At 41.7% G+C, this 13,815-nt stretch overlaps 1 protein-coding gene across 1 annotated transcript in view; it reads right to left on the bottom strand.

Moving 5' to 3' along the window:
• Window positions 1-259: 259 nt before the first annotated feature.
• MAL2 (mal, T cell differentiation protein 2) overlaps window positions 260-13,815 on the bottom strand; it is a 29,052-nt gene continuing 15,496 nt past the window's right edge. Inside the window, exons 3-4 of the mRNA XM_007075578.3 lie at window positions 5,344-5,499; window positions 260-2,525 (exon numbers count right to left, since the gene is read on the bottom strand). Coding sequence (XP_007075640.2) covers window positions 2,454-2,525; window positions 5,344-5,499 — 228 coding nt within the window. The 3' untranslated portion in view covers window positions 260-2,453. The remainder of the gene's footprint in view (window positions 2,526-5,343; window positions 5,500-13,815) is intronic.

Here is a 13,815-nt window from a genome sequence, read left to right as displayed (position 1 = left end):
TATATAAATGCTTTTAAAATAAAATAGAGCATAATTTTAACTTCCTTTAAAATATGACTTCCAAAGACTTACCTCTTTGACCTTCATCAAAGAAAAAAGGCTCACTGACATTTCCTGAGAGACCATTTTTTACATAGAAAGGTTTAAAGCAGAATTTTTATATGGTATGAGTCTAGAAATTCCAAATCTGTCAAGTTTATATCAAACCTTTAACTGAGTTTCAAAGTGAATTGTATAAAAAATAGATGACCAAAAAAGATTAGCAAATGAATACTTTATTAGAGTCATAACACTTATAAAATAAATTTCTTTTCATCGTGGAGTTACCAGATTTTAAAACCAACCAATACTTTCTCATTTCTACAGCATATATAAAGAATTCTCAAATACCATAATTTTTGTTCAAGTGCTCTGTCACTCAATTCACAAACCCAGAACACGATTAATCTACAAATATAACTATTCACAGTCAGATGAGTTTTAGGCTTGGTTCTTAATGATCTAGAAGCAATCCATTTACAAAAATGCCACCAAAGCCATTTCATGAAATCATTTAATTTAATGCCACCAAGCATGAACCTGTTATACTTTGGAAACAAAAATAAAATCTCACAACTAAATCTAGCAGACTAACTTTAAACGATTCCAACTTGCATGGACTATATATCCTTATGGCACATTTATGACTTTGTAATATACAATTCATAATACAGGTTTAAGTGTGTGGTATGGTGCTAGAAAAAACATGGAAGTCAGGTCATAAGACTGATTTCTTCTTGCCACATATTGAAACACGTCTTTATATCACAAACCAAACTCTAAGAAGATTCTTCTTTTTGGAGATGATTATATAAACAGCATCTGATCACTGAGCATTGATCATGTTACTCATTCAAGACTGTTCTACGTCCATGAAATCTACCAGCATAACTTATACATGGCACTCTTAGGGGATGATTCAGCCACAAAAGCAAAGGGCTGAAGATTTAGCACTATCAAAAGGCTTCTTTTCCTGGAGGCAGCCCTCCTGGGGCAGGACAAAAGTACCCCACTTGGATGTGTCATGGGAGTGGGATCTAACTCTTACCTGTTTTCCCATTCAAGCCATTTTGGCACTTGCCACAACCAGGATACCTCTAACAGATGCATTCAAATATTTTCTGTGCAATTCAGTCAGAGACAAGTTTTTATGATGGCTATTGTTTTAAAATGGATTCTGTACATCTGTCACCAATGCAAACCAACATAAATGTCGGGGCTACTATTAAAACACATAAGAAGTTACAACTTTAAGTTATATTTAGTATTCTACTGAAATTTAACCCAAAGTAATGTAAAAGAATGAGAAGTAAAAAGTTAACTCTTCAGGGAGTTCTATTTGGTAGAGCCTCATATATCCACACATGAATATTCCCATGTTCATGCACAGGGACAAACAGCTGTATTCTGAAGCATAAATAAATCCAAAGTAAGACAGAAGTAGAAGAGACCAGTTCCAGGAGTGGTGAAGGGTCTCTGGGGATCTCATTGGAAGGATGCCGGATGACAGGTTTGCTCAGTTGTTAAAGAGACCCTTGGTCAGATTAGGCCACTAGGATTTAGTTCATAAATTACTTTTTCTTGTATCCAAGACTCTGCTTGAATTAGCTTGAGCAACCATCCACCACCTCAAGGGTAAGCACTTGACCATCAACACAAAGGTGATATGATTATTGCATAATGAGGCTAAATATTATGTGGCTTATCTAGTTTTATAGCTTTCAGGATCAGTTCAATAAAATACATAACATAGAACTAAGGTTTTACACCAGAGGTCGGCAAACCGTAACTCACAGCCCACAGGCCAAATCCAGCTTGCTGCCTGTCTTTCCGAATAAAGTTTTGTTGGAACCCAGGCGCGCTCATTCACTGATGTGTGGTCTATGGCTGCTTTCACAAAGTAACAGCAAGGCTGAGTCGCTGCAACACAGATTGTATGGCCCACAAAGCCTAAAATATTTACCATCTGGACTTTTACAGAAAAATGGTGCCAATCTCTGTTTTATGCTAAAAAGACAGAATTCAGTGGGAAGACTATTTAAAATGTGTCTTTTTTCTTTTTATGAAATTTTAGTTACCTAGTAAAATTAAGGTTTAGGTGACTCAATAACCAAACAAAAGATATACCTCTTTTTCATGAACAATATCGGTATATTTTATGGATATAAGGGAAAATTTTCTTAAAAAAGGAAAGAGGCAGCTGTAAAATTAAAGGCCACTTCTCTGTTTATCATTATAATAAAATTAAAATTCCCTCCATGCAATGAACCAAAACTTGTCCTTAGGTGCTCTCTCTATATAAACAAGTTGCTTTTGGAATGTTATTACATTTGGACAAAATGGTATCCAAATTGATCAGACACGTAAAGTAGACAAATGAAACCAACACATAGACTGTTAGTTTCTCAGGAGTGTCACGGTCGCCATCTTCGCAACGCCAGACCCAAACTGCAACCATAACAGGCTGTCGTCACAAAGGCAAAAATCTAAGAAAAAGGAAACAAAAGCTCACATCAGATTTATAACACTGACTTTAATTTTAGAAAAACCCACTCATCCCAAGGAACAACTATCTGAAGACTGAAGTACCTAAAGATACTTCAACACTTACGAAAATGGTTTGTATTCATTCATCTTTTTGATGATTGTACTACCATCTAATCCCCTCACACCATTAACCCTTCCTTTCAACATTCTAGCCCCTAATAATGTTTTGGTTTGTGGACAGGCCTAGCTTTAACGTTTGTTCACATGCTGGACTCACTTGTTAAGTATTTATGAAACTCTCAACACCGTATTCAAAAATTCGCTGCGAGGTGTCTATTCATACAGTGATCTCATGGCCAAGAAAAGTGCAAGTATGAGAGCTGGAGGATGTATAAAATCCTACCGGTGACAGTGGAAAGGGATTTTAGAAGTAAACAAAGAAAACCCATAGAAATGAATCAACAGATTCATTGGGCGTGGGAGATACTTCTGAAACCCGCACTGGACTCTGAATTACTGTCCTTACTATTTGACAAGGATTTCTTTAGCAACAGCTACGTGTACATCAGTGCATTTGGTGCATATAAACAAACAGTAGCTATTCTCCTCATCCTTTTTGAATTCACGATCCATAGAAAAGTATAAGACAAAGCAATTAAATGTGATAAAACATTATGACTTAGTGCAGCAATCCTTTACCAGAAAACTCCAGCTCTGAGAGGGAATATCGGATTCACCTACAGAACGTGACCATTCTCTAATTGCCATTCTGCTATTCTCCCCAGCCGCCTTCTGCTGGTTGTCTCTCTGATGCATCTCTAATCTAGACATCGTCTACTGAATGAGAATGACCACTGTTGATATCTATTGTTAACAAAAATGAATTTTCCTCTCTCAGGTATATTGAAATAAAAAATAAAGTGAGGGACTCAATATAGTGTTACAAAAGAACAAATCATACATTTAGGTATGATTAAAACTCAGAAACTAAAGGTTTACTTCTATGAGAACATATGGATGAGCTGCTATGTAATGCAGAAGGAAAGCATGTAGAGGTTTACTAAGGCAGTTTCACTTAGGCACAGAGAGAGGGAAGGATAACAGGGACAAAGTCACAGAAGAGCGTCAGCCACAATGGAATCACAACATGGCAACACTGAAAACTGGGCTCCTGGGACAAAGGAACGTTAGTGAGAAATTAATGACATGGATCAAGTCCTTGAGCACCTGCTACTCTTATGAAAGTAGGATCTTAAGGCGACTATAAATAGACCAATCTGGTGCTAGTACAAGGATCTGGCAGGTAGTGCGAAGACAGCCTGCAGCACTAAAAAGGAGGGGACGGAAGTAGAAAAGGAAAATTCTGTGAGAATTGAGGACTAATAGGAAGGACACCTGGTAGGAAAAAAGTCAACTCCAAGGCCCTGAACTTTTCTTCACTTCATAAAATTGCTAAAAGTCCAGTGGCTTTCTAGCTGTGGTCTTTGGTAATAAGGATCTCACAAAAGTGCCTCAGAGATGATGAGGCCGACAGAGGTGGCTTAAGAGAAGGAAGAACGTCTTCTCCCAATCCAACTAGAGCATCTGTGCTCTTGCCTTCTATATTCATTGGATTTTCAGTAAGGTTTCATTACGTGAGACAGTTTCACTTCCTATAAAAGAAAGTATAAAAACACTGATCTAAACTATAAGCCTGTCAAAGCTGGAGCCATGCTCCTTTCTGTTGCAATCTATCATCAGTCTAATCATTGGAGATGCTCAATGAATTCTGACAAATTGTCACAGAGGTTTGAGAACCCGGGGGATGATAGGAGGTCTTAGAATCATCACAGCTCTCCCCTTTGAAACCCAGACTCTAGACCTGTGCTGTCCAATAGGATGGCCACAGCCACATGTGGCTGTTCAAATTGAAGTGTAAATTAATTAAAATGAATGGATTAATTGGATTAATTAGTGGCCGCTATATCAAATAGTGCACACACACAACATTTCTACCATTTTAGTAAGTGCTGCTGGACAGCGCTGCTCCAGAGAGATTTTAATGGCCACATGGGGAGTCCTGGGATGTCTGTATGTGCTGTCTGCATAGAACAGTAAAACTTGAGGGTCACTAACTTGCTATATAGTCATATTAAATATCGGCACATTTTAGGGAGTAAGTTGGATTTCTGGCATTTTCAAGATTATAAAAACAGAAATAATATGTCTTCAAATTCCCCATATCAACACAAAACAACAAACTCACTTAAGTATTATGAATTAAGGAAGATAAAAAAAATCAAAATATTTCTCCACGGCATGTATTTCATCTGTCATCTATCGTACTGGCTGGCGTATTCACCCCCTCACTCACAGGGATTTTCCCCAGTGGCAGGAACTGGACCTTGTTCATCCCTGTCCCCAAAACCCAGCAAATTACCTACCTCGTGCTAGGCTCTCCATAAATATTCACTGAATTGAAAGGAATTACAATTATAATTAAGATGAATTACCACGTCTGGAGTTACAGGAAGTAAAAAGCACAAGGAATTCTTTTCACAAAGTAGACTTGGTTGTACCATGCCAGCCACAACCACGGACTGGCTGTCATCTTACACGGACGTCAGCCTCTGTGCTTCAACGTCATTGTCTACAACACGAGGGGTAACGGCAGTACTTTGCCCAGCAGGTTATTACATAGATACTTAGCTAGTATATGTTTAAAGCCAACGGCTATTATTAGAGAAAACTACTGCTGCCTGAGGAGCTTCTGGGAGACCATGACAGCGAACGCAGGGCAGGGGTGGGTGCTGGTAACCGGGACTCCTCGACACTCACTGTGGCTGCTACATTTATGTTATACTGGTTATCACTCAAGAGTGGCTGCACAGCCGTGGTCACATTGCAATGCAGGTCATGCAGGGATGTGGCTGCTGCCTCCAGTAAAAAGGCTCCAAAGTAGAAGACGAACACGGTAAAATGATACGCAAAATCCTGAAACAGGAAAAAAAAAAGACAGCTACAATTTAAAGTAGTACTTTTCCCCCTCTGTTCCTTATTTCAGTTGATGAGGTTTAGGTTCCGGAAGGTTAGAACATGTAGTCAATCCTTCACCATACTCACCATTTGCTTTGGCTGCTTGAGCAACGTCAAGCTATCAAAATCCAAAGGAAAATCAACCGACTCACCGTAATCGGTAGTGGCAAACCTTCTGCTACACTTAATTTTACAGTAAAATATGTAATTTCAGCATAGAGTAAGGTGCCACAGAGATCAATATTAACATAAAAAAGGAATAACGTATGCTATTCTTAAAATTCAAGTAAAACAACATTTAAATTACACCTTGTTTGAAGCATCTGGGTGGCTCAGTCCGTTAAGCATCCGACTCTTGGTTTTGGCTCAGGTCATGATCTCACGGTGTGTGAGTCTGAGCCCCCGACCGGCTCTGTGCTGACAGTGCAGAGCCTGCTTGGAATTCTCTCTCCCTCTCTCTCTCTGTCCCTCCCCCACTCACACACACACTCTCTCTCTCAAAATAAATAATAAACTTAAAAAAATTACACCTTGTTCTTATAGTTACTAGATAATAATTATATTACTGTAGTACATTATACAGTTATGTAATAATATACACACATTTATAATTAAGTCTTTTATTTCTGAGCAATTATGATTTTCATCCACGAGACTGTCACCTCATACACTGAAAAATGCAGACGACCTATGACATCACAGAATTCAATAACGTATCTCCTGATATTCTAACAAAGCAAATATTATATCATAGGCTTCTACAAAAAGTACAGGAACTTCTCACACAAAAGTTAATTGTCATCAGGTGATTTCGTACATTGCTGGCACTGTGAGGCGCGACTCTACTGGAACTCACATCGTCTTACGTGAACGGATGACATCCATCAACACATTGCTGTGTGTGTCTGTCAGCAGCTCCCAGGTACCAGGTACTTTACACTCATTATCATCCATCCTTACAACTACCATTTATTATTCCCATTTTACAAACAAGTAATTTTTTGTTTTTTTAATTAACTAAATGTTCTTTAAAAACAATTTTTTTTAATGTTTATTTATTTTTGAGAGAGACAGAGACAGAGACAGAGAGACAGACAGACAGCACATAAGCAGGGGCGGGGCAGAGAGAGAGGGAGACACAGAATCCGAAACAGGCTCCGGGCTCTGAGTTGTCAGCACAGAGACTGACACGGCACTCGAACCCTCGAACTGTGAGATCATGACCCAAGCCCAAGTCTGATGTTCAACCATTTGAGCCATCCAGGCACCCCTAATTAAATAACTGTTCTAAAATCATACAAAGATGAACTTCTGAAAGGAGAACTCAAAGCCACATAAGTCTGTCTGGTTCCAAAGTCCACTTTCTTTCCTCTATCACATGGTCTATTACTGATACAGCAACGTTACAGAGAAAGAACACAGCTCTGCCTTGGTAAATGCCCATTCAGCAAACAAAATTATCCATAGGAATTGTTCTTACCCTGCCTAGAATAATAAGGAAAAGTTAACTCATCAGGAGAATTAAAGGTACACGCTAAAAATGCTTTCTACTGAACACCTAATTCATAAGCTAACTCACCAGTGCCTTCAAAAGTTTTAAGAACAGTGTTACATACTGACCATGTGTTTAGTCCAGAGGAGAAATGCTCAGATATATGTAGTTATTCAACAATGTTAATTGATGAAAGTCAAAGCCCACGTGTGACTACTTTTAGGGATTAAAAATAATAGAGCTGGATCTCAATTAGTAACAAAGATTGAGAGGATATGTTTGAGATCATTAGGCACTCAACTAATTTACTGCGGTGGATCCTCAGGAGCAGCTCATGTTACCTTGAAGAGGCGAGGAGTTTGGTGACATGGCCTGCCACTCTTGGTCCGATGAGGCCTTTATCATCTTCACCAACCTCATCTCCTGCCACCCTCACATCTCTGAATATCGGCCACTTCGGCCTCAAGGTGGTGGCCTTTGGTGCTAGGAAGCACTCTATGCCTCAAGGCTGATGCTCCTTACACACAGTATTGTGTGGCTGGAGAGACTCTTCCCACAACCAATTGCCACTTGCACCCTTCCCCACCTCCCACCAACTTTCTATTCTTGTCTAATTTTACCTTCTCCCTCCTTTTCAGGAGTATCAGAATTGACCTGTGGTAAAGGCTTCCCTGTCCAACCCTTTTCCTTCCCTCTTCATCTTTCATGGTGTTAACCATCCAGTAAACTTCGTGCACTCCTAACTCTGTTTGGCTTAGGCCATGTTGTCCAGCTACCCATATTATTCTAGGGCCACATGTACCCTAAGGTGTTGGAGGAAAAGAATTGAATTCATGGCAACACTGGAGAGAAAATCACCACGCAGGCGCTTGGAGTTCTAGAGTCAGGCAGGTAACCTGCAGCAAGGGGTTACATGTCCTTGTAAAGCAAGTTGCTCCTGATGTTCTACGGGGCCCATGTGGAGAAGGAGCATTTTGACTTGAGACACCAAGGACTAAGTATTCAGAATGTCCCACCATGAACGGAATTCTGTCAAAACTACCACCCAGTAAGTCAAACAGGTCAACAGCAATCCTTAAGATGGGGTGGCACATCAGAGATCAATCTGAGCCGGGCTAGAGGGCACATCAGGTGCTAGCCTGAACCCCCAATCACCTACCACAGTGGAACTGTCCCCCTTCCTCACTCACTTGTGGCCACATGAAGGAGGGGGTCCCTTATGTCTAGCTGAAGGAGAAAGAAAACACCTGCGCTTCTTTATGGTGGCATGATTCGTGGCTGCAAGGTGACAAGGGACAGTGGCTGTATCATATGTGCACTGTAGCCACAGTCAGGGTTGGCTTTGAAAGACAGTGGTTAGGGAATATTTTCCTAATGGGTTGAACTGTGAATGGTGCATTATGCCATGTACTTTGTTTGGAAAACAAAGTGGCCCAGAGTGAGGATATACAGAGACTCATGGTCAGTGGTAATGGTCAGGGCCCTGGGAGAATAAAAGACTGAAAGTTCTGAGACAAGGAAGTACGGAGCAGGGAGATGGACATACGGGATTTGGTGTGAAGTGTGATCTGTCTGTCACATGGTGATGCCCACCAGCAGCATCCAGGCATGGAATGACACACAGAAAAAATGGCCCAGCCAGTTGATGCAAGCCAGGCTTTGTCACCAGCCACCTGATTACTGGCATTATGGGCCCAAGAGCAGAACGACCATAGTTGGGAGAAGGCTATGTAACGCCCAGTAGCATTGACTTCCAATCGCCAAAGCTGATTTAGTTACTGCCTCTTCTGAATGTTGAACCTGCCAACAGCAGAGACTGAGACTTTGATATAGCACAATCCTTACCTGGTAGCAAATTGATGAAACTGGGCTCCTAGCTTCCTGGAAGGCATATGGTTTATTCTCATAAATCAAACACTCATTTTGAGTTTGTATTAGCTATTCCTTTCCTGAAAGCCTCAGCCACCACCACTATACAGGGACTTACAGAATGCCTGATTCACCGGCATCTACTCAACAGAGCATGTGACCAAAGGACCAACTTCTCAGCAGAGGAAGAGTGGGAATGGGCCCATGACCATGAGTTGTGTCATAGTGCACCATTTAGAAGCTGCTGGCCTGAGAGCATGACGGAATGACTGGCTAAAGGCACAGTTTGGAGAATGTGTGGCCATCTTTTGGGATGCGGTAGGTATAGGGCACATGAGTTTTCTACATGGTGTTATATCCCCACTGAAAGAACGGGAAACGAGGGGTAGAAGCAGGAATTTCTCCACTTACTATTACTCCCAATAACCTGATGACTTTGTGATTGCTGCCCCTGCGACTCTGAGCTCTGCATGTCCAGAGGCCCTGGTCCCCCAAAGGGTATACTCCTGCTGGAGGATACAGCAAGGGTCCCACTGAGCTATAAGCTATGCTGCCTGCCTGTGAATTTGGGGAACAAAAGGCAAGAGAAGGAATCACCATCCTGACAAGGGTAGCTTGCCCGTATCATCAAGGGAAGGGAAGGCTGCAGATACATAGGAGGGCAGTGCATGTGGAACTCAGGTGATCTTGCTCTTGGAACTCTCATGCCCGGTTGGGACTAAAAATGGACAGCTGCAGCAAAACAAGGATATGGTTACCAGGGGCTCAGCCACCCTCGGGAAGGAGGGTTTGGATGACACCGCCAGGTAAACCACCGAGACCAGCAGACCTGAGTGTCGAGCAAGGGCAGTAAGACGGCTCGTGGAGGAGGGAGATGATGAGCACCGGTTGTGGCCCTGAGACCAATGCCAGTTAGAGGGGCTGTGCTTTGTCCATCTGGCCTAAGTGCTCACTCAGGAAGAGAACCTTGGAGGAGCAGTTCCTCGGACACAGAGAAGTGGATCCACCGGTGCAAGAAGTGGACAGTAGCCTCTGTAATCACGCACTGCACGCATTCCCCATTAAGAAAGAAGCTGGCATTAGCTGACAGCTTCGGCTTCAGTGGGTTGGGGACCTACTGCTGTGTTTCAGCCAATGCCACATTCCTCCTGGCAGCCCCCAGCTAATGATGCTCCAGTGGGGATGCTGGATGCCTGGCCACTTTTGCCCAATACAAGACTTTTGAAGGAAGGACTGTGCTCTTCAGCTTCTCATTAATTTGAACAAGACTGCCAATCTACATCCCACTCTAAGACTTTCCTGCTTTATCCTACTTCCTTGCCCATTACCTTTGACAGGTGTTATCTCTTCCCCTCCTTCTAAAAAAAAAAAGAAAAATCTTGCACTTTTAAATCCATCTTACAGTCCGCTTCCCAGTGGACCTGAGATGACAGATATGTTCTTCTAGTACCCTGAGCATTCCCTGCTTGGCCAATAACATCATTTTGATTAATGCATCAATCGTGTAATCATTTCTTTAATGCCACTGCCTGCTACAACAAACTCTGAGAGCCACTGCAGGCCTGTCTTGTTCACCACTCTATTGCTGGGGTCTAGGATAGGGCCAGATACGTATTAGGTGCTCAGTAAAGATCCCCCGCCACTGGAGAGCCACGCCCATGTTTATATCTGGCCATCCTTGTCATCTTATTCCAACTGCTGTTCTGTGTGGAATGTGTGCAAGAAGGTCTTCCACACGTTTTGCTCGTTCTGGACAACGCAGATTGTTTATGCAAAACCAGTGGTTCTCAAAGGTAAGCATGCCTCAAAATCATCTGAAAAGCTTGTTAAAACACAAACTATGGGGCCCCACCTTCTGAGTTCCTGACTCAGTAGGTCTGGGTAGGATGGGAGAGTTTACATTCTACCAAGTTCCCAGGTTGACGCTGCTGCGGCTGGTCAGGGACCACCCTTTGGGAACCACCTGTCCTGAGTCCTTGGCACATCCCCATCAGCAGATGGCGCCGTCCTTCTTGAGTCTCCTTTGCATACCCTTGCTCTTCTGCCAAACTTTCCAATATTCATACACCCCAGAGTGCCGCCCACTTGTCTTCACCTTTTGCTCAGGTAAATGGCCTCAAGCATAGCTTGATTTTTTTTCAGCAACAAATGACCCCCCCCCCCCATATTCTTATCTTAAGGCCATGTTTTGCTCCGCACTTCAAGGTGAAATTTTTACTAGTTAAAAAAAAAGCTACATCATAAATAGGGGAATCCTGGTTTCTGCAACGGCAGCATGAAAAGGGGTGATGGCCACACAGAGCCTCAGCCTTCTCATCTGAAAAAATGAGAAAATGGTGTCCCATAGGAATCGACCTAAAGATCAAATAAGTAAATGAAGTGTCAGGACAGAAAATACAGATCAAGACATTCACAGTATTAAGTGATGTCCATAATGGGCAAATGTGGGTCAACTGTGTTGGGGGAATAAAATGAATTTGTTTAATTGTACAGGACTTCTTTTTGTAGCTTTTATTTTCCTAAAATATATCTTTCCTTCACACCCCTCCTCTCCAAAAGTGGAAAATAAGTATGGTATCCCTTGTTTAAAGTTAGGCAGAATGGTGTTATTTCCTCTACACACACACACACACGCACACGCACACACACAGAGTACAGAAAAACCATTTCAAAATGAAAACCTGCTTCTTTTCTCAGAATAGGGCAAGTTTTTCGCATTTAATATAGCTTATTACATATATTACATATTATATTTTTATTTCATCATTTATACCGAAGCTAGAAAGCTTGGGGAAAAATACTGAGGACATCTACCACCACGGATGTTAACTCAATCTCATGATCAACAACAGTTAGAAGCTATGAATATTTTAGTCAATATCCCACAACAAACACTTTTAGAAAATAAATTCTTCATCAAAATGTATTTCTGCTTCCTTTGTGCATTGTATGCAGGTAGCATTAAACTGTCACCACTAGGGAAAATGATTATCTTTTGAGCAGTTAATGTCTAACAGTTCCAGAACACAGCAATTGAAAGTTGTTACCATCTGGTGGCAACTCCCACAGTACGTTTGGCTCAAAACTCTTTCTGGCTAGGAGTACACAACATAGGTTATGAAACCCACCAAAAGCAGCCATGTGGTCAAAAAATGACTGATTATGTAGAAAATCACACAAGAGGAGAAACAAAAGGAGCCCTCTGGAAACATGGCAAGCGTTTAAGTCTGCTCCTTGAAGGCGTGAGCCAGGTCTGTAAAACGTGGCTACCGTCACCAGGCTGCGCAGTGACCCCGCTGCACCGTGTGCTGTGTGTGGCCACCACCGTTCGCTCCCTCAGGGTGGACGGCCGCAGCTAAGAAAACCACAGGATACACTCTGCAGGGGACCATGCAACAGACTGGGAGGTCTTCCAATTTCAACGGCCTCTTCCATAAAGTGGTTTAATTAGGAAAAACAAAAAACCAAAAAACGAAAACCCACTCTTACATTTTATTGCCCGAACAACAGATATAACATTACAGACTGGGGGGAGGAACACAAGTTTAGGAAACCTAATACATTTATAAGAATATTAACAACGTACTCAATATCAAAAATTAGACTCAATATAAACAAAAGGAAAACAGATGTTTACAAGTCTTTCATGGTTTGTTTCCCTCTTTCTCCCCTCCCCACCCCCATCCCATATGTTCATCTATTTTGTTTCTTAAATTCCACATATGAGTGAAATCATATGGGATTTGTCATTCTCTGACTTCTCTCACTTACCATAATACACACTAGCTCCATCCATGCTGTTGCAAATGGCAAGATTTCATTCTTTCTGAAGGCTGAGTAATATTCCATTGTGTATATATACCACCTTTTCTTTACCCTTTCATCAGCTGATGGACATTTGGGTTGTTTATATAGTTTGGCTATTGTTGACAATGCTGCTCTAAACATCAGAGTGCATACCCCTTTGAATCTGTATTTTTGTATCCTTTGGGTTAAATACCTAGTAGTGCAATTCTGGATCATAGGGTAGTCTATTTTTAACTTTTTGAGGAACTTCCATACTATTCCCCAGAGTGGCTGTATCAGTTTGCATTCCCAACAACAGTGCAAGAGAGCTCCCCTTTCTCCACATCCTTGCCAACACCTGTTGTTTTCTGTATTGTTAATGTTAGCCATTCTGACAGGTGGGAGGTGGTACCTCATCGTGGTTTTGGTTTGTATCTCCCTGATGATGAGTGATGTTGAGCATCTTTTCATGTGTCTGTCAGCCATCCAGAGGTCTTCTTTGGAAAACTTTCTATTCATGTCTTCTGTCCTTTTCATATCTGGATTATTTGTTTTTTTGGACTAGATGGGTGATGGGTATTAGGAGGGCACTAGTTATGATAAGCCGGGGTGTTGTATGCAAGTGATGAATCATTGAATTCTACTCCTGAAACCAATATTGTACTATATGTTAACTAACTAGAATCTGAATAAAATTTGAAAATAAATTAAATAAATGAAAAAAAGATTGTATGTCTAATAAAACCAGGAGTGATGTTGGCAAAACATTTAAACATTGGTACAGCATGTGCATCAACCAGTTAGAAGGAACGCTGGGCAGTGCAGGCTCCTGGAGACTCACTACCTTTCCAGGCATTAATTAGTTGCTGAGCTATTCGGCAGTCCGGGAAAGTCCCAGAGGAAGGGCCAGGATGATGGGGAGCACAGCACTGGGGAAGAGGTAGCAGGGTGGGGGCAGTGACTGTGTATTAGCTAGGACTGAAGGCTATACTGGTACATGGTGGCCAAACACCATCTTTGAACCTAATACTAGAAGAGGCTGCTGCTGTACCAACGTTAGGTATCGATGGTTCATTCATACATTATTACAGGAAAGCCAGGCAATTAGGGAGAGGAGATTAAGTGTC

This window comes from Panthera tigris, chromosome F2 (assembly GCF_018350195.1).
Source record: "Panthera tigris isolate Pti1 chromosome F2, P.tigris_Pti1_mat1.1, whole genome shotgun sequence".
In the NCBI taxonomy this organism is placed as follows: domain Eukaryota; kingdom Metazoa; phylum Chordata; class Mammalia; order Carnivora; family Felidae; genus Panthera; species Panthera tigris.
The sequence above is the reverse complement of the archived record's forward strand: the minus strand, read 5'-3'. Positions and strand labels throughout refer to the sequence as shown.